This window comes from Thamnophis sirtalis, unplaced genomic scaffold, assembly GCF_051295495.1.
Source record: "Thamnophis sirtalis isolate CommonGarterSnake01/CBP01778 unplaced genomic scaffold, rThaSir2_p1.2 scaffold_11, whole genome shotgun sequence".
Taxonomy (NCBI): Eukaryota; Metazoa; Chordata; class Lepidosauria; order Squamata; family Natricidae; genus Thamnophis; species Thamnophis sirtalis.
The window spans coordinates 35698572-35724303 of record NW_028261391.1 but is presented as its reverse complement, the minus strand read 5'-3'; the positions used below and the strand labels follow the sequence as shown (position 1 = coordinate 35724303).

The 25732-nt window shown below is 36.9% G+C and overlaps 1 protein-coding gene across 5 annotated transcripts in view; it reads right to left on the bottom strand.

The window, feature by feature from the left end:
- The window catches only part of PIK3CB (phosphatidylinositol-4,5-bisphosphate 3-kinase catalytic subunit beta), a 76045-nt gene that overhangs the window by 9422 nt on the left and 40891 nt on the right, over positions 1 to 25732 (bottom strand). For all 5 annotated transcript variants that reach the window (XM_087725505.1, XM_087725504.1, XM_087725507.1 and 2 more), the window contains 11 exons: positions 24182 to 24433; positions 22318 to 22414; positions 21112 to 21242; positions 17990 to 18043; positions 16055 to 16243; positions 11721 to 11842; positions 8775 to 8918; positions 5169 to 5268; positions 2550 to 2728; positions 1615 to 1724; positions 675 to 753 (listed from right to left, as the gene is read on the bottom strand). In XM_087725505.1, the coding sequence (XP_087581631.1) occupies positions 675 to 753; positions 1615 to 1724; positions 2550 to 2728; positions 5169 to 5268; positions 8775 to 8918; positions 11721 to 11842; positions 16055 to 16243; positions 17990 to 18043; positions 21112 to 21242; positions 22318 to 22414; positions 24182 to 24433 (1457 nt within the window). The remainder of the gene's footprint in view (positions 1 to 674; positions 754 to 1614; positions 1725 to 2549; positions 2729 to 5168; positions 5269 to 8774; positions 8919 to 11720; positions 11843 to 16054; positions 16244 to 17989; positions 18044 to 21111; positions 21243 to 22317; positions 22415 to 24181; positions 24434 to 25732) is intronic.

Genomic DNA, 25732 nt, shown 5'->3' with positions numbered 1-25732 from the left:
ATAGTTACACTCATGATGTTCCAGAATTCTGGGATTTAATAAATAAGGTGGAATACAGTAACAAATTATTTCAAGAAATCTATGTGCAAAAATAGATATCTCAGGTTTCATGATACACATAAAATATTATAATATTAATAGTTCATTTCAAAAGATTTGCTACAATTTGAATACAAGCATTTAAATCTGGTCTTTTCCATCATAAATGAGGGACAATCAATCAGAATAGAGCTGAAAGGGACTTCTACTCCAACCTCCAGGAGACCCTATACCATTTTAGACAAGTGGCTATACTATGATAGGTAATGAAATATTCTTGTATCTGACATTATATTAAAAACTAATGTATCTTGGTTAATGGTTTATTTTTATTGTTCTCTATAGGGCAGCAATTAATTTCTTATTACATAAAGCTAAAATCAGGATGCAACTTTTTTGTATTGTTGAAAATCCTTTTTTTATCATATTAAACTAGCATACTTGTATAGGATTTGTTCTTTAAAAATGGTAATATATGCTTCTATTCCTTGCTAAGTATAAAGAAGTATTTCTTTTAGAAATTATCTGAAGTTGTTCAGGTAACTTTGAATCATTTTGTATGTCTTCATATAAGTAGTATTTAAAAATAATAGTAATACTGACAATCTAAAAAACAACATTAAGAATCCACTTACCGAAGTTCTAGCCCAGCTTCTTTCCAAAGTAAATCCATTAAACGTAACATCTGAAGAGTTAACATGTCTTGTCGTAGATCTGTAACAAAAATCGATAGATAGGATATGTAAAATAATAGAAAAATGTGCAATATATAGGTAGTCTGTCAACCCTGAAGCTGATTTAACCAAGGCTATTTTTTAGGCTTCAGAGTTGCCACACTTGAGCTGAGGGATAGGGAGGGGGGAATAGAGATAGCTGGTGATTTTTTTAGCCAAAACAAAATATTTTCTCCTGGGAACCAAGGACATTCCCACAGGTAGTCGGAGTGAGGAGGAGTAAAGTTAGCAGGCAACCAGATGGCACCTTGACTGGACCATGCAGAGGTGGGCTTCAGCTAGTCTGGACAGGTTCAGGTGAATCATTTGTTAAACTTCTGCCCAGTTCAGCAATCCACTGGCTGACCGCGCCCCTGCCTGTTTTTCAGCCATTTCAGCTTATTTCCAGCTGTTTTTTAAGGCAATTTTTTTGGGCTGTTTTGGATGTTCAGTAGCAGTAAATTAATAGGGAAGGAAATTGAATCAAAGGCCTCAACAAGGTACAACTTCCCTCTCTATTTATTTACTACTACTGAACATGCAAAACAGCCGCAAAATGCTTGAAAACGGCACAACCTCCCCTCACACAAAATGGCTGAAAATAGCAACTGAAATTTAGAGCTCAATTGGGGTCATAAGTTGAGGACTATGTGAATATGGAAATTTTTCAAACATCAATAAAACATACTTGGATTTGTAAAAAAAATACTATTTCACAGAATGTCAATATAATCTGCCTGAAATAATGCAATGTTCCACTACACCTTTTTTTTAAGTCTAAAACTTTAAGTTCAAAATACTATGTTAGTAAATCTAAAATTAAAATGCCAACAGCAGAAAATGAAGTTTTCTATGTACTTACCATCTCCATTTTTAAAAATGATTCCCACCATGTCAGCACCAAATGCTTTGTTACTGTATACTATCCATAAAGGCTTCATTTTTGAGTCCATATATTTACATTTCTCTATACTAGAAGAAAGGTAATAACATTTTTGGTGAGTTCAGTTAAAAGATTAATGAGCCATAAAAATGTATTGGGAAGAAATAAGTCTGATGGAAGGTTATTCTATAAAGGAGTTTTAGAACTTGGACAAATGCTTTTCAAAACTTTCATTCTGTTGCTTCAATATCAATTACACTGGCAAACTGGCACATTACTTGGTATTAGTGGCTACTAATACAAAACCTGAAATAGAGATGCATATTTACTTTGAAAATCAATCTCTCTGAGAAAGAGAGAGAGAGAGAGAGAGAGAGACAGACAGAGAGAGAGACAGACAGAGACAGAGAGACAGAGACAGACAGACAGACAGACACAGGAGAAATTGATTGTAATTTCTGGTGTAAAACAATTATAGCAATTGTTACCACGTACAAAACCAATTCAGTATACTTGGATGAGTGCTCTCATCCAAATTTTACTGAGTTTTGTGTTTAAAAAGTTGTCACTTAAGCTATTATTGTGCATATTTTGATAATACAATTAGCAATAAATTATTAATTTAAGCCATTATTTCTGGAAATGCTAAACATTTAACAGTTTAACGGGTAATCCAAACTTCACTCCAGATTAGAACTGACATTTTAATCTTAAAACAACAGAGATTTGCTTATATGACTAAGATGGAGAAAAAGAAAATGTCAGCCACATGTAGGAATGCTGCCTTATGCATGGCCATGTCTACTAAGCAATAAAGAGCACAGAACTTAAATAATTGGAGCCTTCTGTTGTTTTTTTAAATACTACAACTTATAGTACAGTGTACATGGATGAATGAAAGCAGGCCATCTTACCAAAGTTCTGAAAGTAAGACTGACGGATTTAGAGGGGACTGGAGATGAGAAAGAGCCTCTTTGTAAGCGTTTTGCTTTAAACAGGTATGCATTGTATCCTTCCCTTTAGCTTTGCTTTGTTTCATGGCATTCAGCTTGATTATGCTATTCAAAGTCTTCAGCTTATTCAGTGCTTCAACCTGAAATACATATTTGAAAATGCTACTTTCTAGAATGAATGAATGGGTTCACATATCACGGTAATTTGTGCTTTGTTTAGTACTGGCTACTGTGGCTTATTTACAAATATTGCTTAATCAAATCATAAATTATTAAGATGTATGAAGTATGCATATGTCAATGGATAATCCAAAGTACAGGCAATAATTTCTAAAATTAAGTAACTATACAGTATTATGCAAACTCTTTTCAACACTCAGCATATTGAATTTTTTTTAAAGACCCCCCCCCCAAAAAAAATCAAGGATATTTTGTTTTCCCCTTATATTTTTACCATATAAAATACAAGGTGATGCCTATATGGTAAAAGCACTTTTCCCTGAGCTGCACCAAAACTAATTCTAGCCTTTGACAAAGGAGCCACTTTTAAGGGAGCCACAGAAGTGAGATTTAACGTTTGTTTCTTTACGGCAATCGTATCTAAATGTTAACTTCTATAAATTTTCTATCTCACATCTCCTCTTATCAATTTAATTTAAATATGAGATAGTATTGTACCAAAAGAAGCTAACAAAATATTGAAGTAATGTTCTTTCTCAGAAGTACAGAGAATTCCCCACATAGCTATTTATTTTATTGGCAACTAAAAAAGCATAAATATATAACAATATTAAAACAATGTACATTTAAAGAGCTAGCTGACAACATTTGTTAACAGAAGCAAAGAAAATGATAGCCAAATATGATTCCAAATGGGTGACCAACATAGTTTTATCATGAAGTAGGAAGAATTTTTAACATGTGGTCAATAAAAAAGGAGCATCTAATCTAAATGGATTAGAATGACCTTAATATCATCCATAATGCAGTTTTTTTTTACAGATAACATAGCAACCAGGGTATTGCTATTATCAGAAGAGAAATTTCGATGCTGGTACATTTACGTCTACAGGATGCAAACAGGTCTGTTCTCTATATCTATCAGGGTTAAAAAAGCATACTCTGTTTCCCTGAAAATAAGACCTCCCCAGATAATGTCCAATTGGGTTTTTGAGCGCATGCGCTAAAATAAGCTTCCCCTAAAAAATATTGCAACACAGCAGTAACCAAGAGGTGACTATGCTTGCTGCTTCCTGCACCTCAAAAATAATAAGACCTCCCCGAAAACAAGGCTGTGCTTATTTCATGGGTCAAAAGAAAATAATACCCTGTCTTATTTTCGGGGAACCATGATAGTTAAAATGTAACAATTGTGAAGATGACTGTGAGGAACAAAATTTAAAAAAAGTTCAATTCTTTTACTAGATTTATGTCTGTCTGTTTCAGTGTAAATTAGTTTACATTCTCCATCAATTTCCCAGTCTTTGTGCCCTTAAATCTTGGATGAAAGGTACAGAATCCAACCTTACTTTTGACAAACATTGACTATTAATATGGACCTGCTAACAAACATTTTTCTTGGTTCTTTCTCTCAATTTTGTTAAATTACTACCTCCTTCATTTCAGAATTCTAGAAACATAATGCTGAAGCTATGGATATGACCTTAGACCATGAATTGTCAGACATTTATTAATATCCAGTGTTTGATACTTTTACTCACTAAAACAAATAGAACAATAATAGCTTCTTTACAAATCTGAAGCTTAAACCAGTATTAATATACTTGGAAAATATATATTGCTTAGTAATTAGCATCTACTTTTGTATTTTCCCTAGGTTCTGTAAGGAAAAAAAGGATTTTAGTATAAAGCATGTTTTAAAGGCTTAAACTTTCTTACAGAAGGCTGAGTCATTCCAAGCAGGATGCTATGGAAGCTGTCCAGAGTTTGATTATAAAGAAATGACAAGAGACTTGTCAGGTCAGCCATCTGTGAAAACCAAAAGATCCCTGCTTTTCTACAATTGTAGGAGCTGTGCAAACAATATATGAGGGAACAAATTCAACCTGTACTGGACAAACAGGAACTTTTTGAAGCCTTTCTAGGTTCAATTTCTTCCGTGTTTGCACAGTTGGGAATTTTTTGCCCCTTCTTTGATTGCACTGACATGCACTTCCTCCAAAGTGCACAAAAAATGTCACAGTCCACAAAAGACTAAACTGAATATATTTAAAACAGCTATTAGCTTTTAATGGTTTACTCAAGTATGTTAACGTATAATTAAGATATTTTCTTATACTATAGGAGTAGGTGATTATTTTGTGAGGTAAAGATTCATACCTGATTGCAGTAGATTAAAAAAAAACCCTCTAAAACTATTATTTTGCCAGTTTCCCAATGAATATGGTCAGCAGCATTTCACAACTGGTTAAGCAACAATTACTGGTTATTTCTACAGATAAGACAACTACTGTGAATTTGTTAGGTGCTTTTTCAAAAATGTCTGCCCTATAAAAGCATTTTACATCATACTGATTTCGTGCAAATAATCTCGGGGGAAGGATTTAAAATAAGTAGTACCTGTTTGGAAAGAACTTTCATGTGAGTGATGCTTCCACGACAATAAGCTTCCAATATCACTCCAAACTGCAAAGAAACTGCAGGAATATGCATTTCTGATCTACAAGACATATATGTATAAATGTATAACCATGTATTTTAAAGACATATTTATAATATATATTGAAATCAGAAGGTAGATAGTTGAATGTGCAGATGTTAAAACCCAAATTATGTTGTTACTGCTCTACAAATAAACAAATACAAAGCCAAGTACACCCTTGCATGTGGAAAGTATATACCTATTAAAAGACAATACTCAAGCCCTTTGCAGCAGAAGTTAATCTAATCCCCCAAATTCCCCCAAGAAAGTCAATATAACTTTAGAGCTCCAGACTATAGAAGTATCAAAAGGAGTGGAAGCATGACTTTTGGAACTGCAGCTTTAGAAATCAAAAGGGAGAAGAAGGCATTTTGAAGGCATGCTGCAGTTTAAAAGCCTGTTCATTACTGTTTTTACTCATTAACTGTAGGTAGGAATATTAGAAGAACAATCTGATGGATCCTTTCTCTTTAATTATCTCAGCTGGATCAATGCTTTTTGAGATGCTGATTCAATGGGGGACAAAAAAAATGGATCTAAGGATTAATGAATAAGACCTTACGATGTAAAACAATCTTGTATGGAATGAAACCACACACATGATTGTGATTTTTATGAGGAACAAAAAAGAATCTTCTGATATATTTTATCACAAATGTATAAAATGTAAATAAATCCAAGACTGGTCTTCTAGTAGTAAAGAAAAAGTTCACTGAATTTCAAGACTTAAGCAGAAGCCCAAGCTACCTTGTTGCTTCTGAAGAACACAACTGTGTCAACATTAAAAGGGACAAGGGAAAAATATACACATCTTTAAATAAATATTTGATAAACTATAAAGAAACTACCTAAAGAAATTACGTGGTTCTGCTTCTAAAGAAATACTTTGAAAAAAATAAATATATGGAAAAACCATACAAGTAGAACACGATTATTATCAAAATAACATTTATTTAATCTTCTATATAATGCAAGATACTTGCAGACTAAACCTTTACTATTTTTTCACTGCTGTCTCATAGCAGTTCCGCCTTCATGGGCACCATCTCTCAAAAGCCCTTAAAACTCCCTTGATGAATTCATTTTGGGATGTGACATATGAAAAGAGTAAAATTAATTTGATAGGCTCCAAAGGAGCTCAGTTTGTACCTGCAGTGTTTAAACTCTTCTTGGCTGAGATTCACATTCCACTCCTTTTTAGAGTTTAGTTGAGTCCCTACAAGTCATTCCCTTCCACTTGATACAAAGCCAATTTTTAAGTTTCAGTTTCCAAGTTTCCTACTGTTTCCCTGAAAATAAGACAGGGTCTTATTTCCTTTTGACCCCAAAAATATGGCTTGGGCCTTATTATCAGGGGAGGGCTTATTGTTTTGGGGTTGCCGGGCGGCTGCTTCCTTGCGAGCAGGCTCCTGAAGAGCCGGGCACAGCCTCAGGGGTGAAGCAGCCATGAGGTGACCACGCTCACAAGCAGCCACCCGGCAAACCCCTTCTCCATTCACTGACCTAGGAGTATCCCTATGGCGCAAAGCCATGTGGCGCTCTGCCTGCCCCCCAGCTCCCACAGCTTGGCACATTCGGGATACCCCCTAGGTCAGTGAATGGAGCTCTGCCTGGCTAGAGAGGGGGGTTGCGCGAGAGCCTGTTCCACTTCCAGCTCACATGCCTCCCAGCTTCACCATACCCTGGCCCAGTTCTTCCTGCAGAGCCAAGGCACTGATGCCGTTGCCGTGCTCCGAGCATAACTTCTCCGGCTTCCAAATTCCGGAACTCAGCTTCCAATTCTTCCAGCAGTGGCTGCTCTAGGAGTGTGCTCTATGGTTGTGGGCCCTATGGCAGCTGGCCCACAACCATAGAGCACAGTCCTAGAGCGGCTGCTATGGCAGCCAACCCACAACCATAGAGTGTACTCCTAGAGCGACCACTGCTGGAAGAATCGGAAGCCGAGTTCCGGAGTTTGGAAGCTGGAGAAGAAGTTATGCTCAGGGCGCGGTGGCACCCTGGCCCTGCAGGAAGAGCTGGGCCAGAGCATGGTGAGGCTGGGAGGCATGCGACCTGGGGGTGGAACAGGTGGTCGCGGAACTACCCTCTCCAGCCAGGAAGAGCTCCATGCACTGACCTAGAGAGTATCCTGAATGTGCCAACTGTGGGAGCTGGGGGGTGGGCAGAGTGCCATGTGGCTTGGTGCCTTAGGGACACCCCCTAGGTCAGTGAATGGTGTTCTGCCCAGCTGGTGAGGGGGTTTGCTGGGCGGCTGCTTGTGAGTGTGGTCACCTCATGGCTGCTTCACCCCTGAGGTTGTGCCCGGCTCTTCGGGAGCCCACTCGCAAGGAAGCAGCCACCTGGCAACTTCCCACTCCGGCCAGGCAAAACACCACTCCCCAACCTAGCGGTATTCCCAAAGGCGCCAAGCAATGTGAGTGCCTTTCCCCCCAACTGCCACAGCTTGGTGCCTTCGGGATACTGCTAGGTCGGTGAGCAGTGCTCTGCCTGGCTGGAGGGGAGGGGGTTGTCCAGGGGGCTTATTTTCAGGGGATGTTTATATTTTTCCCCACACGAGAAATATGGCAAGGCCTTAGTTTCAGGACATGTCGTATTTTCGGGGAAACACGGTACTCCATTCTTAATGCAATGGTGTACCATGCAGCCAGTTACTTAAAACTGAAATATCTACTTGGATTCATATATTTTTTTACTGACTTAAGGTACTTTTTCTTACAGCCATTCTGTCTCCTCTAATCGTAGTTATCCACTTTGATTTTCATGGGCCACAATTTCCCAGATGGGCTATGAATGAACATTCACCAACCCTAGGCAATATGCCAAGGACACAAAGATATAAATAGACTTGTCAATCTTGCCTAGAAACATTTTTGACTTGCTCTACTTATCCACCATGCTAGATATCTAGAATAACAGTCCTGCAGTGTCTCCACTCAAATGGGATCACATTGAAACCCTGCATCATATTTCACTTCCTGCTTTATGCTGACACTCAGCAAGAATTGTTATCATTTGTGGTCAAGTACTTTCATTCCCTTTATCTCCAGCTGTTATAATGAGATCAATGTCACAAAAAATTGCTTCATAAAATACAGCAATCTTTCTTTAAGCAACTCTTAGCTATTTCTTCCCAAGTTCCCAAGTTGATCATTCAACTGTAGATGGTTTATCCAACTGACTATATTTATGCATTTACATTTACATGCATTTTAATTGATTCTTATTAATATGCTTGTATTCAAGAATTGTATATTGTATATCTATTTGGAATTCACTTATTTACCATTGACTATGGTAAAAATAAACCATTTTCTCTCTCTGGGTGTTTGAAAACCCCCCACAATTAAAGCATTTTTAAAATGTCATCTACTTTTAAACATTCTAATTTAATTGGTATAGTGAAAACATAAATTATACACGTATGATATAAAACAGAATAACCAAATATAATACTCGGAATGAGTAGAGGGCCCCCTTCTTATTTGCTGCAGGTGTTTTGTATAACAAGTCATTTCAAATCTTACCTTAAATGCCAAAACAACATTTGTCCTATCCTTCTGTTTGCCAGGGCTTTCTCTAATAGGAATCTGGAGAGGGCACAGTCAAGAAAAGCTTCATATTTCAGGACCTGCACAAGCTGCAGGAGATACTGAGCAAGTTCTTCATCACTAGAAATAGGTTAGAAAAAAGTAGATAAACCAGTGGAATTCTGGATAAATGCATTCTCAATTTTATACTATTTTTACATTGTCATTTAAAACTTTCTCAATGAAGAATAAGCTAAATTAAAATCAAGAATAAAACACTATGTACATACTGGTATATATTTACTGATTTGTAAGATGTATTTAGCTGCCAAAAAACCAAAAGAATACAGCTACCTTCTTAAAAATTAAGTGTTAAAAATAAGATAAAAATCCAAAACTTAAATTAAGAACAAAACACAAAATTAAATATTTAGAAAATTAACAAGTGGTATCATGACAGATCAAAAAGTGGCATGTTTTTGTCAATTTCCATAATGCCATGATTGTGAGAGCCATTCAAGCTTCAGGTGGCACACTATTCCAGGGGAGACGGCCTGCTATAGAGAATACTTGATGCTGGGTTCTCTTATGCTACTATATGTGTCCTAATAGAGGGTATTCCTTAGCAAGGACTGTATAATAGACTAGGTAGAATAGATGGAAAATACAGTGGAAGGATAATCTTTAAGATATATGAAAGGAATTGTAAAAGGTCAGGCTGAAGCGACTGAATACAACTCCTTCCCAATCTCCGTTTTGAAAATCTGAGTGACCATGTGCAGGACCAAGAATGCAACCAATACATAAAATGAATGTGCATATACATAACCTGAATCGCTCTTTAGCCAGTTGCCATCGCCTTACTGGGCAGCTGATGCAAATTCAAGAAGATAGCAATAGCACTTTATACACTGTTCCCCAGTGCTTTACAGCCCTCTCTAAGCAATTTACAGAGTCAAAACGATCTGGTAAAACAATTCTGCTGCAAATCATTCACAAGAACAACCCATTTCTGTACCACGCTCTCGCCATTCAAAATTTTCTGTAGCTGAAATCTAATCACCTTCTTAACAACCTTGTCAAGAAATGGCAAGCTGGAGACTTGCTGATTATTTTCTGAGATGTTCAGACCAAAGGATTGCTTTTTGAGGAGGAGATACACTATCACCTCCTTCAAGACAGGCAACAGACCCAGCTCATGTCTTTGTGCCCTGTCTGGAGGCATGTACCATCACCACAAGGAGAAAGTTATAATTTACAGGTGGCTGGATTCATCTCTGAAAGATACTGTCAACTTCCTTAGGTGTCATAGATATCTACATCTTTACCTCTTTAACATTAGTTACATGAATTTTATCTTAAAGATCAATGGGAAAGTTCAAAGACTCCACCTTCCAACTTTCTTGCTGAAGAAAATAACGTATGTTTCATTTCAAATGAAATTGCAAATAATGATCATATCAACAGAGAAAATATATTTTGTCCATTCATATATAAAAAAAATTACTATATGTACTAAAGCAAAAAAAAAAAATCACTAAATTCAATCATCCAGTCATGGCTGCCAACATTCTCCTCAAGACACCTTCTAGAGCACAATAATGATGTAACTAGTACACTAAGTCACATCATTAGACTAGGCCTAAATCACATCACAGACTAGGCCTTCTCCGGATTCCATCTGCCAGCCAATGTCGGCTGGCGACTCCCCGGGGGAGAGCCTTCTCTGTCGCAGCTCCAGCCCTTTGGAACGACCTCCCCGTGGAGATCCGGACCCTTACTACTCTCCCGGCCTTCCGCAAAGCCACTAAGTCCTGGCTTCTCCAGCAGGCCGGGGGGGCTTTGAAGTACCCAGCCCCACGGTAACTATGAATGTTGTGTATTTTAAATTGTTGTTTTGTCTATTTATCCCCTTCCCTTGTTTATTGTAAGCCGCCTGGAGTCCTTCGGGAGTGGGCAGCATACAAGACCAATAAATTACTACTAAACTACTACTATAATGCTACAACAACATTAGAGAGGGTACTGGTAACTATGGCATTTCTGCTCTCAGACTCTAGCATTTATAACTTTTGTCAACTGAGATTATTTAAACATTCTTTCTGTTTTATATATTGCTTAGAAAGGAAGATGCCTGCAAAAATTGACATAACATGCTGAATGCAAATGATCTCCTGAAAGATATATACACACGTAAAACAGAAAAAATTATGAAATAATTTACAATATGCCAATGCTCAGTAGAAACAATCCTCTCGAATTACTGTATACTATATCAAACTTAGACAAGTTTTACAGGGAAAAACCCCTTGTTTACATTTTAAGGACGTCAAAATATTCTGTTAGCAATTTAGCCTTGGAAATAAATAAGAAATGCTATTAATCATATACAGCACTGTTCAGATAAGTCAAGGCCACAAAACCCAACAACACTGCACTGATAATAGTTAAGATTTTTCTGGAAAAAAAATTCATTGAATACATAAATCTATGCTTTAAAATTAAACAAATAAACAGATTCTTGGAAAACCTATTATATAAACACACATACCAAATCTGTTGCACATCTGCTCAAGTGTACATTCCTGTATGTTTCACATGACATAATCCTAAATTTGCGAAGATTCACCTCCATAGGACATTAGTTGGATGCTTTCTAAATTGGCATTTTGAAAACATCTGTGTCTTTCCAATGCTGTAGCATTTGCCCGAGAGAGAAAAGGGAGACTTGTCCTCTCCTGACTAGACACCACTTCCCAAAGGAGGACCACCCAGACTGATCTTACTGATATCATCAGTAAACTGGGATTTTAGCCTGGCCTACAGCTGGAATTGTTTCCTGAGTTGGAGAATTTATTTCACTCAGGGTAAAAGCCACAGGATTTTCTTGTTGAGATCCAACTTGTAAGCCAGTTACTAGGATAAAGTTACCACACTACTCACCTCATTTGTCGTAAACAGGCCACAGCATATTCTCTTACATATTGATCAGGATAATTGAAATCTAGTAATTCTAATGCTTCTCGTGGAGGCAGTTTTGACCATATCTGAAGAAGAGCCTGAAGCTGTTCAGAAAATAAACATAATATATGCAGAATTCAATAACTAAAATATTTATGAGCAGAATTCATTTATAAATAGAGTTGGACTACTGGACCCAACGTTCTGCATTGTAGTCACTGAATGACTTTGGACAGAGAGAGAGGGAGGGAGGGAGGGAGGGAGGGAGAGAGAGAGAGAGGGAGAGAAAAGGAACTGGCTCAATCTACTTCACTTTTTGGGGGAATAAAATGAAGGGAAATCCCATTTGAGCTGCCTTGAATTCTTGGAGGAAGGACTGAATATAAATCTAAAAAACAACATTTATTCAGTTAATAAATAAATATTGCCCCCGCACATACACAAAGGGAAACATGTTCAACAGAGATGTAAAACATAATATAGCAAGAGACACCAGTTAAGACTCCATTCCTCAGTTCAAACTAATGAGGAGGAGAATGGTAGCACAAACTCTGACTCTTTAATATTCCTCTTTCTAGCCAGTTGGAGAAAATGTCAATAATTTCATTTGTTTCTTTTCCTTCTAGTGATGTAAAAGGGGGAGATTTGAAAGTCTTCATTATTCCTCTACCTGTGACAGAATACAGACCCTGTGTGGCAAAGGGTAGAAAAATCAGGGTGATCTGCAGAGTAAAATACTATAAGAGAAACAAAGGGGTAGTAGTTCATATAAATCAAATCAAATGAAATTCAAATGAGATATTAGAGAATACATTTAGGATACATAAAAGAAAGAGATGTGTATAATTCCCTTAATCTCTGGACACAAATTAGCTCAGTTATGTTTATTTGCAAATTCTAAAAACAGGGACAAATGCTATTTGGCAATTAATTTAACAAAGGACTAGTTATTTTTGTATAGGAAATAGTTTCATATTATCAACCTGTTATCTGTTGTATCTTATTTGATTAAATGCTAATATTAAAATTAGTTGCCCCATCGTAAAAGTGCAAATGACACTATCCTTTGAGCATTGATGTATCCCTGAATTTACACTTGAACTCAACAAGCTGAGCACCAAAGAGCTCTAACTTGAGCCCTTCCTTGCAGGAAACATGGAATTTAATATTCTGTATATTTGGCTTCATCTATACAATATCAGATAACAGAATCCAAGCATTCAAAAATGTGTGCAACATATGGAATATTGTTCTGTTGCCACTAGGATTATGATGCTTAAAAAAACTTAAAATTAGAGGCAGAGGTTATTGAACTAGAAAAAGTTAAGTGATATGACCCTTAGAGGAAACAAGAGCTCAATGACCTGAGAAGGAGCCAAAAAGATTCCAAAAATACAGCCAATTCTTGTTTACATTCTTTCTCTGAGCTTGAATAAGGAGGGAAATGCTGACCAGCTAGATCAACATCCCAGGTGGGTACTGGCTGATCTAAGAGTGTTGGTCAGAGGCCAACAAGGGGACTTATCACATCTGGGCTCAAAGCTTTCCTTTCTTAAACCAAAACCCAAAACAATAATACTTTTACAGGACAATCAATTATATTGATTCAGAGCAAAAGTATCTACAAAAAAAGTTCCCATTATAAATAGGAAAATTACAGCAACTAGGAATCTTTCTCCTAATTTCAGAAATTAATGAACTATGCCACTTTCAGCTACCTTTTTATCATCTTCTAGCTACATTTTAATAAATTTAATACATTTTTGAATGTAATAAGGTTGAGGCAATATACAATTTTGCTCTTATAAAATATTAACAGACAATTAGTATTCTTTATGGCATTATCTTATACAACTAGATTATTCAAAAGGTTTTAAATTATAAATAATGTTAGGGCAGTAATATTTTAAATACCGTATTTTTCTGAGTATAAGATGCAGCAGAATATAAGGTTTTGAAGAGGCAATTTTTTTTTAAAGTAACTAGGTAGGTAGAGGGATAGAGAGGGACAGAGAGAGAAAAATACAGTAGGTAGGTAGGGAGAGAGAGAGAGTACTTAGGCAGGTAGGTAGATAAAATGATAGAGAGAGAAATACAGTAGGTAGGTAGGGAGAGAGTGTGTGTAGGTAGGTAGGTAGGTAGAGGGATAGAGAGAGAGAAATAGAAAGAGATGGAGAGAGAAATACAGTAGATAAGTAGGGAGAAAGAGGTAGGTAGGTAGATAGAGAGTGTGTAGGTAGGTGGGTAGGTAGAGGGATAGAGAGAGAGAGAAATAGAGAAAGATATAGAGAGAAATACAGTAGATAGGGAGAGAGAGTGTAGGTAGGTAGGTAGGTAGGTAGGTAGGTAGAGGGATAGAAATACAGTAGGTAGGTAGGGAAAGAGAGAGTGTAGGTAGGTAGGTAGGTAGATAGATAGAGGGATAGAAAGAAAGAGTATGAAATACAGTAGGTAGATAGGGGGAGAGAGAGTGAGTAGGTAGGTAGGTAAGTAGATGTTTCTAGGTGTATTTATTCATGTGCTGGAGAAGAAAATAGCTGACAATCTGCCGCACCTTGTTTTTGCTTGCACAGCACTTGATCATTATAATTCTCATCAATCAGTTAAAGAGCTTTCCAAAAGGAAAAAAAAAGTTTTTTCTCTCTGCAAACCTCCCCAAAACAGCCCGTTTTTTTTTTCAAACAAAAGGCATGAACAGCCTTGGGGGAGGGGGGGTTACAGAGTACTGGGGGGGGGGGAATGAGCAAAAAAAAATGGCCCATTTTTCACAAAAACGGGTCTGTTTTTTGTAAAACAATTTGCATGCATAGCCTTATGGAGGCTTAGAGTGCTGCTGGGGGGGGGCGGCGGCAAAAAAGGCCTGTTTTTGCTTATTTCTGTCCTCCCCAGCCCCCAGGAGCTCTCTAAAAGCTTCCATAAGGGTATGCATGGCCATTTTGGTGAAGGGGGCGGGGCTTTGGGAGGCAAAAAAAAATGCTGCATTCAGTGTATAAGACGCACCCAGATTTTCAGCCTCGTTTTTGAGGAAAAAAGGTCCATCTTATACTCTGAAAATATGTTAGATTCTTTTGCACAACTGGAAAACCTGAAAGGCCAGTTTTGAGATAAATCATCATGGTGAAAATATATCTATACAGTCACTTGGAGTTGAAAACAACTGGATGGCACATCAATCAGATTTCTGCAGCTGGTCCAAAGAACAGTATCTAAAAATCCTACTATGAACACTGGGGTAAATGCTATTCAAGTACTAAAAGAATTAATAAATTAAAAGTTACCATGTTTTCCAAAAAATATGACCTGCAACGAAAAGAAGCCCTATCATGTTTTTAACACATTCACTAAAATTAAGGTCTAACCCCAAAACTAGCCCTAATTAATACCCCACACACCCCAGGGTGCAGGAGGTGGGGCGAGGCACACAGGTGAAAATTAAGTTAGGGTGGGGATGGGGAACTCTTTTATTGGCTACATAGGGCTTTCTGGAAGGGATATGAAGGTGAAACAGAAGTCAGGGGGTGCCATGTGTGTCAATCCAGAACCTGTTTCTCAGCTGCAGATAACTTTCTGGAAGGCTCTGATGGCATAATGGAGGCTGGAGGTGACACGTGAAAGTGGCAGTAAGTGGCCACAGAAGTGGGCCAGCAGCAGGTTCCTGCTGGGAGGGGCTGTTGGTGCCGCTGCTGAAGAGTCAGTGAGTCAATAATTAGACCCACCCAAAAAGAAGCCCTAGCTGTTTTTTTGGAGGGGGGGTGTCAAAAGAAAATAAGACCCAGTCATATTTTTGGGGAAACACAAACATTTTTGGCAAACCAAAAAGGAACGCAATGCCACTATATCATAATATCCAGATTTGACTACTGTTTATACTGTATTTCCTTGCACATGATGAAATGTAAATGAACTACATTTAGGAATTGCTCTGATGTTTCTACATTTTATTCTGCTACAATTACTCAAGACTGATTTGGAAAAGGAAACTCTACCCATGTTTGTATACTAACAATGATGTCCCTTCACCTTCTCAACCCCCAAATACCTGATTTAAAAATAATGCAAAAACTGCAGAAGAGAAAATGGACAGAATTTACAAATGAAAAAATACTGGTAAAGCAGTTTACAATAACATTTTCATTTTGTGAACAAAATTGATGAAAATGAAATTAGAACATTTTCCTCTGTAAATAATTGGCATGTCCAGGTTTTTCCAATTAACAATATCCCATTTAAATTATAACCTGCCACATTCCTGCAAAAAAAATATTCGCTTTGTCCTGGTATTACTATTGCTCTACATAGTTTGCTATATGTCTTACTTGTGCAACATCTTCAAGCTTGTTCCATTTCACAGAAAGCAACAGTTTTGGCAGGGATTGTGGAAAATTTTCACGACAGTCAAATCGTAATGTCCAAATGAGATCCATTTCATTTTCACACAGCTGAGATAAGGGGTCCCTTTCCATGATCTCCTTTAGCTCAATGTAGAATTTTTTGCCACCACGACCCTAGAGGGTTGCATGTTGATAAATGTTCAAGCAAACATTCTGTAAATTTTACATATATATCAAAACAAGCATTTATGTTCTAGTATTGCTACAAATGCTATAGGACCATAACAGATACTTCCCTTGTTTTAGTGTAAAACTGTAAATGTTTATCAAATCATATTCATTTTACAAGTTTTATATACATCACAAATGCCAACATTGTCATTCATGAAATATACACTTCTCAATGAAGACCACTAAGGGGCAGTATTGTTATTTTACTATTTCCTTTGGAAATTTCTGCTGAAGTGAATTTGAATTTAAAATTCAAAGAATGGATAAAAGCAAAAGTTTGTATTATTTAAAGGTAAATGTACGGATTAAAGGAGAGTGAAGAATTCCACATGAAGTCAACATCCAACAGCACTTTTGACATTTATGTTTCAACACTGTGTTAAAAATGGGAAAAATCATTTCCCCCACCATACAACATTCAAACATACAATATAAACAATAAACCTAGAAAAGTGGGGGGAGGGTGGAAACTCTACTAAAATTTTTAAAACATTAGTTTCTAACTTGCCTTTTATCATATTTTGACTAATGTACAACATTTACAGACATCTCATTTTTTGTGTGTGTATCTTTGATTTTAGTGCTTTAGTTAGATCCCCCCCCCTTTAAAAACTGTACATATTTCTCAGCCTTCGCAACTGTAAGCTGTATGGGCTTCAACTCCCAGAATTCCCCATCCAGCATTGCTATTTATTGATATTTATACTTGCTTTGCTGCATTTTGCCATTACTGTATATTCTCCAAGTTTAAGTTCCCAGTCTGCTATTTTTGGTAATTTATATCCTTTCCAATGCTGTGCTAAATTTATTCTTGCTGCTATGAACCTGTAGTAAACTTTGGAATTATGCCTAGTACACTAAGTCTTCTCCTGAGCTGTTGTGGCTTATCCAATGTGATAAAAAGGAAAGTAGAAGCATCCACTTAGGCTCTTATTTACCCACAATTTGCCATGTTGTCTTGTATTCAAGCTATATTTATTTAAATAAACCAGAACGTGATATCCAAGCCTCAGCCAATTCCAACTCCTGGCTCAACTGACTTAGAAAGCTATGGGTAATAAAAAGCTAAATAAAAATTTAAGGGTATTAAAAATAAGAGGGGGAAAAAGGAGCAAGGAATTTAAAAGTGACAGCAAGGACAATGATTCATTCATATATCATGAAATTAGAGTGCAGAACTATGCTCAAATTTCATTGATTTAAAACCATTTCTTTTCTGACTATTTCATATAAAACACCTACAGACTATTGTCTACTAATAAATTTTATTAATCCAAAAAGCTGTAACAATCAAAACATAGTGCTTTCAGAACAGTTCATATATAATAAATATTTAAGTCAAAACATTCTACTGAGCTAACAAACATTGGTTATCTTACACTATTAAAAGCTTTAATAATTCTAAATATTAAACATAGAAAAGTACAATAAAATACGTATTTATATGAATTAATTTACTCTCATTTTCATATATGTTCACAATTTCTGGTTCACTTCACAAAATTTAGTGGACTGCTAACGAGCAGGATTTTTATGCATTTTACTAGAAATATAATTTTGAAAGAATGTCACAATTTAACCAAATTATTTCTGAATAGTAGCATCTAGCACATGGTAAAAGCAAATACATAAAATAAATACATTCTTTTTTAAATGGGGAATGGCAATTATTTCATCTTCGATACTTACTGCCATGCCAGAACAATCACTGTTCCTTGCAATCTCGGCTGCTTTTTCAAGTATCTGCAGAAAATTTAACTCATGTTAAGAAATTTAGGTTTAAATTTAAAATTTCCTGCACGCACACACACACTTACACTTGAACAAGGTCAGACAATATTAGAATTAAAGATTAACTGGTTTCTGTGCAGCCTGATAAATAACATGTGCATGTAAGGTAATTAATGTCATTTACATTGCTCTTCCTGTCCTTGTTCAGATACAAAATTTGCATCTTATATCATCATATCTTAAGATGAATCAGGTTCCATTATTTCATTGTAAGAAAATTCACTGGACCAACAATAAACAAGGTCTGCAACAAAATGTAAATACTAAACAATGAATGCAGACCTTGAAATCGCATATTTGTGAACATTGTAAAAATGAGCTGCAGTGGCGCAGTGGTTAGAGTGCAGTACTGCATGCTACTTCTACTGATTGCCTGCTGCCTGCAATTTGGCAGTTCATCTCACCAGGCTCAAGGTTAACTCCGTCTTCCATCCTTCTAAGGTGGGTAAAATGAGGACCCAGATTGTTTGGGGCAATATGCTAACTCTGTAAACTGCTTAGAGAGGGCTATAAAGCGGTATATAAGTTTAAGTACTATTGCTTTTTCAGATTTATACTGGCTGGAATGTTGCATTTATTTTTAATTAAAGGAGAAGGAAACTTATATTCGGTTTGCCCAATAGCCCTTCTAGCTCAATATGCAGGATTTTTTAAATCCAGATCTATCTAGATGTGCCAAAGATTCAACTTGAGACTGTAAAATTCAAGGTTCTACTGGGGACAGGTTTAAGACAAAAAGTGTAATTTCAAATTCCTCATGGTTTCAAATTCTCAATTCATTTGCTTCAGCATTTCTAGCAGTAGATGGTAGCAGAAAGAGTAGAATGGAAATAGGCATCAAATTGGCCCAAATTCCATATTGATCTCTAACCTAGAGCCTGTCCTTGTGCTCAGATGAAACATCCTCTCCCCTTCCCTGCCAGGCCAGTAAACCAGAAAGTTTGGGGACCATTGTTGTAGACAACCATTTATGCAACTTGTCAATTTAAAGTTTTCAAGTTGTAGCTATAGTATTGTTTCATTTTTCGGCTATTTCTATTCTATTCGCAACTTAAAATGTATGTTTATATCCCTCCTACAGATGGGAGGAACAAAGTAGATTTTCTATCCAAAGATACTGTAGATTCAAATGATCTGCACATTTTAGATATTGTGATTTAAATGACCCCCTCCCCTATTGAAACATACATATGGATTCTGAAGCTACACAGTAGCATATCTGCAGGATTAAGAGCTAAAGATTTCTCATAGAAACTTTGTTCATCTATCTATATAAATATATAAATTTATTTATATAAACAAACAAACAAACAAACAAACAAACAAACACACACACACACAGAACTTCTCTCCAACCTAAGTTTTGAAGACAATCTCATAGATTTAAAACTGAAGTGACTATTCGAGTCCATATGGTCTCTAAAATTGGTTGTTTTCTTGCAGATATTTTGTTACCCGGTTAAGTAAAATCTTCAGGGCTAGAAAGGAGTAGAGTTTGTTGTTTATATACAGTGGCTTGCCATGTCAGAATTGATGAGGGTGTTGTTTTCTTCTTGGTATTTCCTTGATTAGGCTGTTGTTTACTGCTTGATTGTTTGGTGTTAATCCTCATGTTAATTTCTGTTTATTTGGCTATTGATTGCTGGTGAGGTGATGTTCTGATCTTTTTTTAACAGCTCTTGTCTCTTGAACAGAGTATAAATGTTGTCTATGTACTTGTTGATGGTTGATTTGAGTGGCAAGCTTTCAGGAATTCCCCAAGAATTTTGGATTTAGTTTGGTCTAGGATGAAACTATGATTAAGTTGGTGTGTTGTGAAATTAAGGATTTTTCATTGTGTCTTCTGACAGCAAGTTGATGTTTATCAGTGCACTCTGTCTATCCTGCATAGTGGCTGTTACAGATTTTATTTTGTATGTTGCAGGTAACTCCTATATTTTCCCCCTTGGGCTACTGGGTCTTTTGTTTTTACTGAAGATGTTGTAGAGGGATTTAGTTGGTGTGTGTGCTGGTGATGCTGTGTGGTTGCAATAGCCTGTAGATTGATTATTTCTTAGATATTTTTAATGTATGTAGTATTATCCTTCTTATAGCTTGTGGTGGTTGTGCAGAAGTGGGTTGAGTAGTCAGGCACTTTGATAAAGTTGTGTAGGTATTCTTTTTTGTTAGAAGATATTTAGATGATGTTTTCTTTTTCTAGTTCTGGGTGGCCGCAGTGGTTTGGCTTATCTGAATAAGTTTTGCTCTCCTCATGGAAGGTTGGGTTGTTACTTTGGTAGTGGCTCACTAAATAAGTGTGGGTGGTTTCTCCCTTAAGATTATTTTTCTAATTTGCCACCATTTCTTCTGCTAATGAGGTTACTCACGATGGGCAGTGCATTGTTGTTATCTTTTTCCCATATGAATTTTATTTCTTTGAAGATGATGTTGATTGCTTCATTTCTTCTTTAGTTTTTTCTTTTTTATTATGACAAAGCTGTTGTCCACATACCAGACCCACACTTTTGGTTGTATGCATGGGAGTGCTATGGTTTTTAGACGTTGCATTGCAGTCTTTGCTATGAATCCTTAAAGTGGTGATCCCATGAGTGTCCCTGTGATTTGTTGATATATAATTTCAATTGTACTGAAAGTAGGTAGTGAGCCAGAGGTTGATGAGGTCTATGGTTTGATATGTCAATCTTAGTGTACTTGTTATTTTGGGTATATTGTATAGTACTGTTGCCATGCATTTTCCCCCTGGTTCTGAATCTATGGATGTAAGGAGTGCTGGGAGATTGAGTGAAACCATCATCTTACCTTCTATATTAGTTCTTTGATTTTCTGGAGTCACTGTAGGGGGAGTTGATAGAATATTTGCTCCCCTCTGTGAGATGTCCAAGCTTTTTTGTGAGTTCTTTAGCTATGTTGTAAGTTCCCTGGTAACAATACAATTGGACAAAGAAGTATGTTGGGTGTGTGTATTTTGGGGCACTGGTGTGGAAGTGAAAGCATAGGCAAAAATTATCATGAGTCCTTACCTTATCAAAAGGGGGGTAATAAATAGGACATTTTGAATATTCTTGAAATCTGATTTGCAAAGTTGTTGCATTTTCAATATATGGATTAGTCTGTACCGTTCCCATTGGATTCAACATTTCTTCAAGTTCATCTAGGTAATCAGAATAACACACATTTTGTTTAACGATACATGCTGTTTAAGGGCATTACTTCTGTAAATATATAAACACATTTCAAGATCCTCATGGCTATGCTTCCGATGCTAAATAAACTTTATAAACAGAGGTAGATTACTTTAACTGAATTGCTTCTATGAGGGCCAACAGATCATTGAACAACCTTCAAAGAAACAGAGACCAATGTATTTCCATATAAGCTAATGGAAGTTCTAAACTAATTGGAAATTAGATGGAAATGTAAATATTCTGAACACAGGTGAATTGAACAGTTCAAGGGTGAAACACCCTGACTTCACTGGAAATGTTCCAATGGCAAAATATTCTGTATGACATTACTGGAAGTGGTCCAGGGTCAAAATGGTTACTCCTCTATTTCACAGAATGAATTTTTTTTTAGACTGAGTCACTTGTGTTACAATCAGAATGGGATATTTCAAAATTGGAATGTTATCTGCCTTTAAATCTTTTGTATACCTGTATTAAAATAAACATAGGCAGTACATTTAGTCCCTACACATACATATTTTCCATTCATCTTACTCTTAAAATACAGTGACAAAGAAACAAGTTCTAACCTATTTTAATGAAAATGGAACATTTAAGAGATCTACAGTGCTTTACATTTAATTTTCAAAAACTGCTTCAGAACGTGCACTAATTATATCACCTATGTGCAACAACTTTTAAGTCTGATGCATTGTTTCTTGACACAGCAGCTTCCCTTGCAAAGGTTAAGTATTAACCTAGCCACCATAAGATATCCATCTCTTAACAGAAAGTTTCTACCACTGGTAGCCAAGGGAAAGATTTCATCTTAGCGAAAAGAGCTCTCTATTTGGGACTGATTATCATTCCTGTCAGTATTTCATTATCAATAATCTTTTTTTATAACTATACATTACAGATCTTCATCCTGTTCTCTAATACTGCATTAATCCTAATCCACACTGCATGCCTTTCATTCTAGAGTAGGTAGTCCCAGCAAATTCAGTCATTATGAAATCAATGGAAGCTATGCAGGTGCCCATACAGCAACACCAGTCTCACCAGGAAATGATGACCAGCTGTGCAAAAGAAGATCTCCAGTTTTCAACTGTCCTTTAAAATCAAATACCATAGTATTGACCCATGCCACAGGATAGTGCTGCAAAGACAAACCAAATATTTTGAAAATTAAAACCGGTACAGTGACACTGAGATATACAAATCCAAAGGTACAATCATTAGGGGGGAAATGCTACTAATTAAGTTGCTGATGGTGGGAGGGATCTTAAAAGACATTCAAGAACAATGCAGCTTGAACTATGGGACTAAAGGACATCCAGGCACAAAATATAGCAACTTATTTTCCCACTGATTGACCAGCCCTATTCTCTCAATGTGATCAACTGCAAATGGATATGAGGATAAAAAGCTAATGAATGTAAATAGTGAGCACCCTGATAGAAAAGATGCAAGTGTAAATAAATAAACAAACATTTACAAAAAATATGAACCTAAAGATGAATATAAAAATATTCAAGTTGATTATAGTTAACATTTTATACTTCATTAACATGCTAGACTAGTTTAACTGAGATAGCACACTTGTTTTAAATTTAATTAGCCCAATAATAGATCTTTGTAGAATGAAGTGCCTTTGTCTTTTTGGACTATAAAAATATTTTAGTGCGCAAAACGCACATTAAAAAGGTTAAGATTAATGTTTATTACAGGAAATATTAGGGAAACACTATTGAAATGCAAACAAAATATGAAGTGCTGAAACAACCTGAAACGTCAAAAACCATATTCTTATTTCAGTTACAAGGTAGCCCTTGAGTTACAATGATAACTGGAACCAGAATTTCCATCATTAAGCAGTGTGGTCATAAAATGTGACTTTATCAGTGGCAGCAATTCCTGCAGTCCTGTTTGTCACTGTTAACTGAATACCATGGCTGTTATGCAAGGGAACTTCCTGATGACTATCCACAACCAAAGCCAATGGGGAAAGTTGGCATGAATTTGCATGTCCCAGTTCCTCGAGCAGGTAAGTGGTTGCTAACCAGGTGGGGAAGGGTGCGCAGCAGGCGTGGGTTGCTGTCGGCATCACTGCCAGTTCACAAATTTTGTGTGCATGTGCTCGATTCGCTCCAATGCCTGACATGCGCTCTATGCATCTGCAAATAAATAGGTCTGTGCATGCACAAAATGTTAAAAAAAATTTAAAAACCAAAACAAATTTGTACAATGAAAATTGTTCTGAGCATGCGCAGAACCGAAAATCAAGATGGTACCGCCAGTTCGGGAGCGTGGCCGGTCTGGGTTGCTGACTGTTCCAGTGACCCAGGCCAGTAAACCACTACTGGTTCAGCTGAACTGGTCCAAACTAGTAGGAACCCACCACTGGTGTGCGGGTGAGGGAAACGTTCCCCTGCAACCTTCTCTGATAGCTTCCGCACTGACAATCTGCAGAATGTCAGAAAAGGTTACGATCACATGATTGGGATGCTTGGCAACTGATTGTGTGACCGGGTTGCTAAGCATCCAAACTGTAACAATGTGCTTAGGTGGGGGGGGGGGGGCTGGGATGGCTAGGAACTCCATAAACCAGTCGTAACTATAATTTGTTCAGAAGCATTCTAATTTGGAACCATTGCTGACCAAATAAATGGTCACAGGTCAAGGACAATCTGTATATCTTTTGACGGGTTCCATCACTGAACATGGGAAGTTTCTCCCTTCATTTTATCCATCCCGTGAAATAGACTAGGTTGAAAGAAACAATGGCTGGTTTGAAATAGCTTTTCAGGAGTTTTAATATCTTAGCATATATAGAGGGAAATAGAAACCTGAAATATCTACAGCTACACATGAAGTACCCTGCTGCGAATAGGAATGTAAAGAAGGAATTAAATGCTTTCATTACCACTTTCCCAGCTTTCCTCATGGTCTGGTATTTGGAAGGATTCAGTGCCTTGGCTGATTTTTTATTTTTCATTTTATCCATAACAGCATAAACCACAAAGCACAATCTAGCCATTCTCGGCAAATCACAGACGTTGATGTCAAATTCCAAGGGTTCATTCCAAACATGGTCATTTCTCCCTGTTATTTCGGAGCTTACAATAGGTTTACAAAGGAGTTCATTGCCATGGAAGAGGCCAGCCCTGATATGAACCTACAAGGTACACGATAGAAAATTATTTTAAAATATTGTATCAACTAAGCAAATAATACCATGCATTATTAAAATTCTGCTGTACGGAGACAAATTTATTTTATGTAATTGTTAATTTACATTTTGAGAACAAGAATGATTTAAAATAAACTTTCCATCTCTGTTGGCATTATCACAGCCAAAGAGTGTTAGGTATGTTTGAGTTTTTTTTATAAAAAGGTGGTGTGTGTGTATGTGTGTGTGTAATGTACGGGCATACTGGTGCCTGCTGGGAGCCCCGGGTACCGTTCTGTTCCGGTGCTCCGGAGGGCCCACCTGCCCGCCCGCATTCCTTACCGGTATTTGAGCTCTTCGGCGCTTCTGCACACGGAGCGTACAGCGCCTGCACGATGCTCCGCCAAGCATCTGGAGCATCGCAGGAGGCAAGGACACATGCGTGCGCTGCACTTGTGTGCTGCACACGTTCATGTGGTGGACACTGGGCCCTGTTGCACCTGGTTCCGGAACCCACCACTGATACATACATATACATATACCCTGTTTCCCTGAAAATAAGGCCTCTACGGATAATAAGCCCAATCAGGCTTTTGACTGCATGCGCTAAAATAAACCCTCCCCCGAAAATAAGCCATCCCTGAAAATATTGCAACACAGCAGCAGCCATGAGGTGACCATGTTTACTGCCTTCTGCATCTCAAGAATAATAAGACCTCCCTGAAAATAAGGCCAAGCGCTTATTTCGGGGGTCAAAAGAAAATAAAACCCTGTCTTATTTTCGGGGAAATACGGTACATATACATATACATATACATATACATATACATACATACATACAATTTCAAAACCTTCTCATGTCTCACTGATAAACAGAGTTTTGTAATAAAATTACATTTAGAAAGTTCTGATAGAATTAAGATACTTTTACATTTGTAATTTTTTATCAATATATAAACAAACTATGATTTGTTGTATTTTTGCTTAAAACAAATGCTAACATAAGCAAAATAGTTATTAACAAAATTCTAATGAAATGGAAATCAGGCATATAGATAGCCCTCGACCTCAATTTACCCCAAATTTCCATTCTAAGCAAGATAGTTAAGGGAGTTTTGTCCCATTTTATGGCCTTCCTCCCACATTCAGTTAGTAATATGGTTGTTAAGTAAATCTGGCTTATCCATTGATTTTTCTTGTTGGAAGGTTACAAAATGTGATCACATGATCCCAGGACACTGCCACTGTCATAAACATCTGAATTTTGATCAGATGCCCACAGGGATGTGTGAAAAATTGTTATAA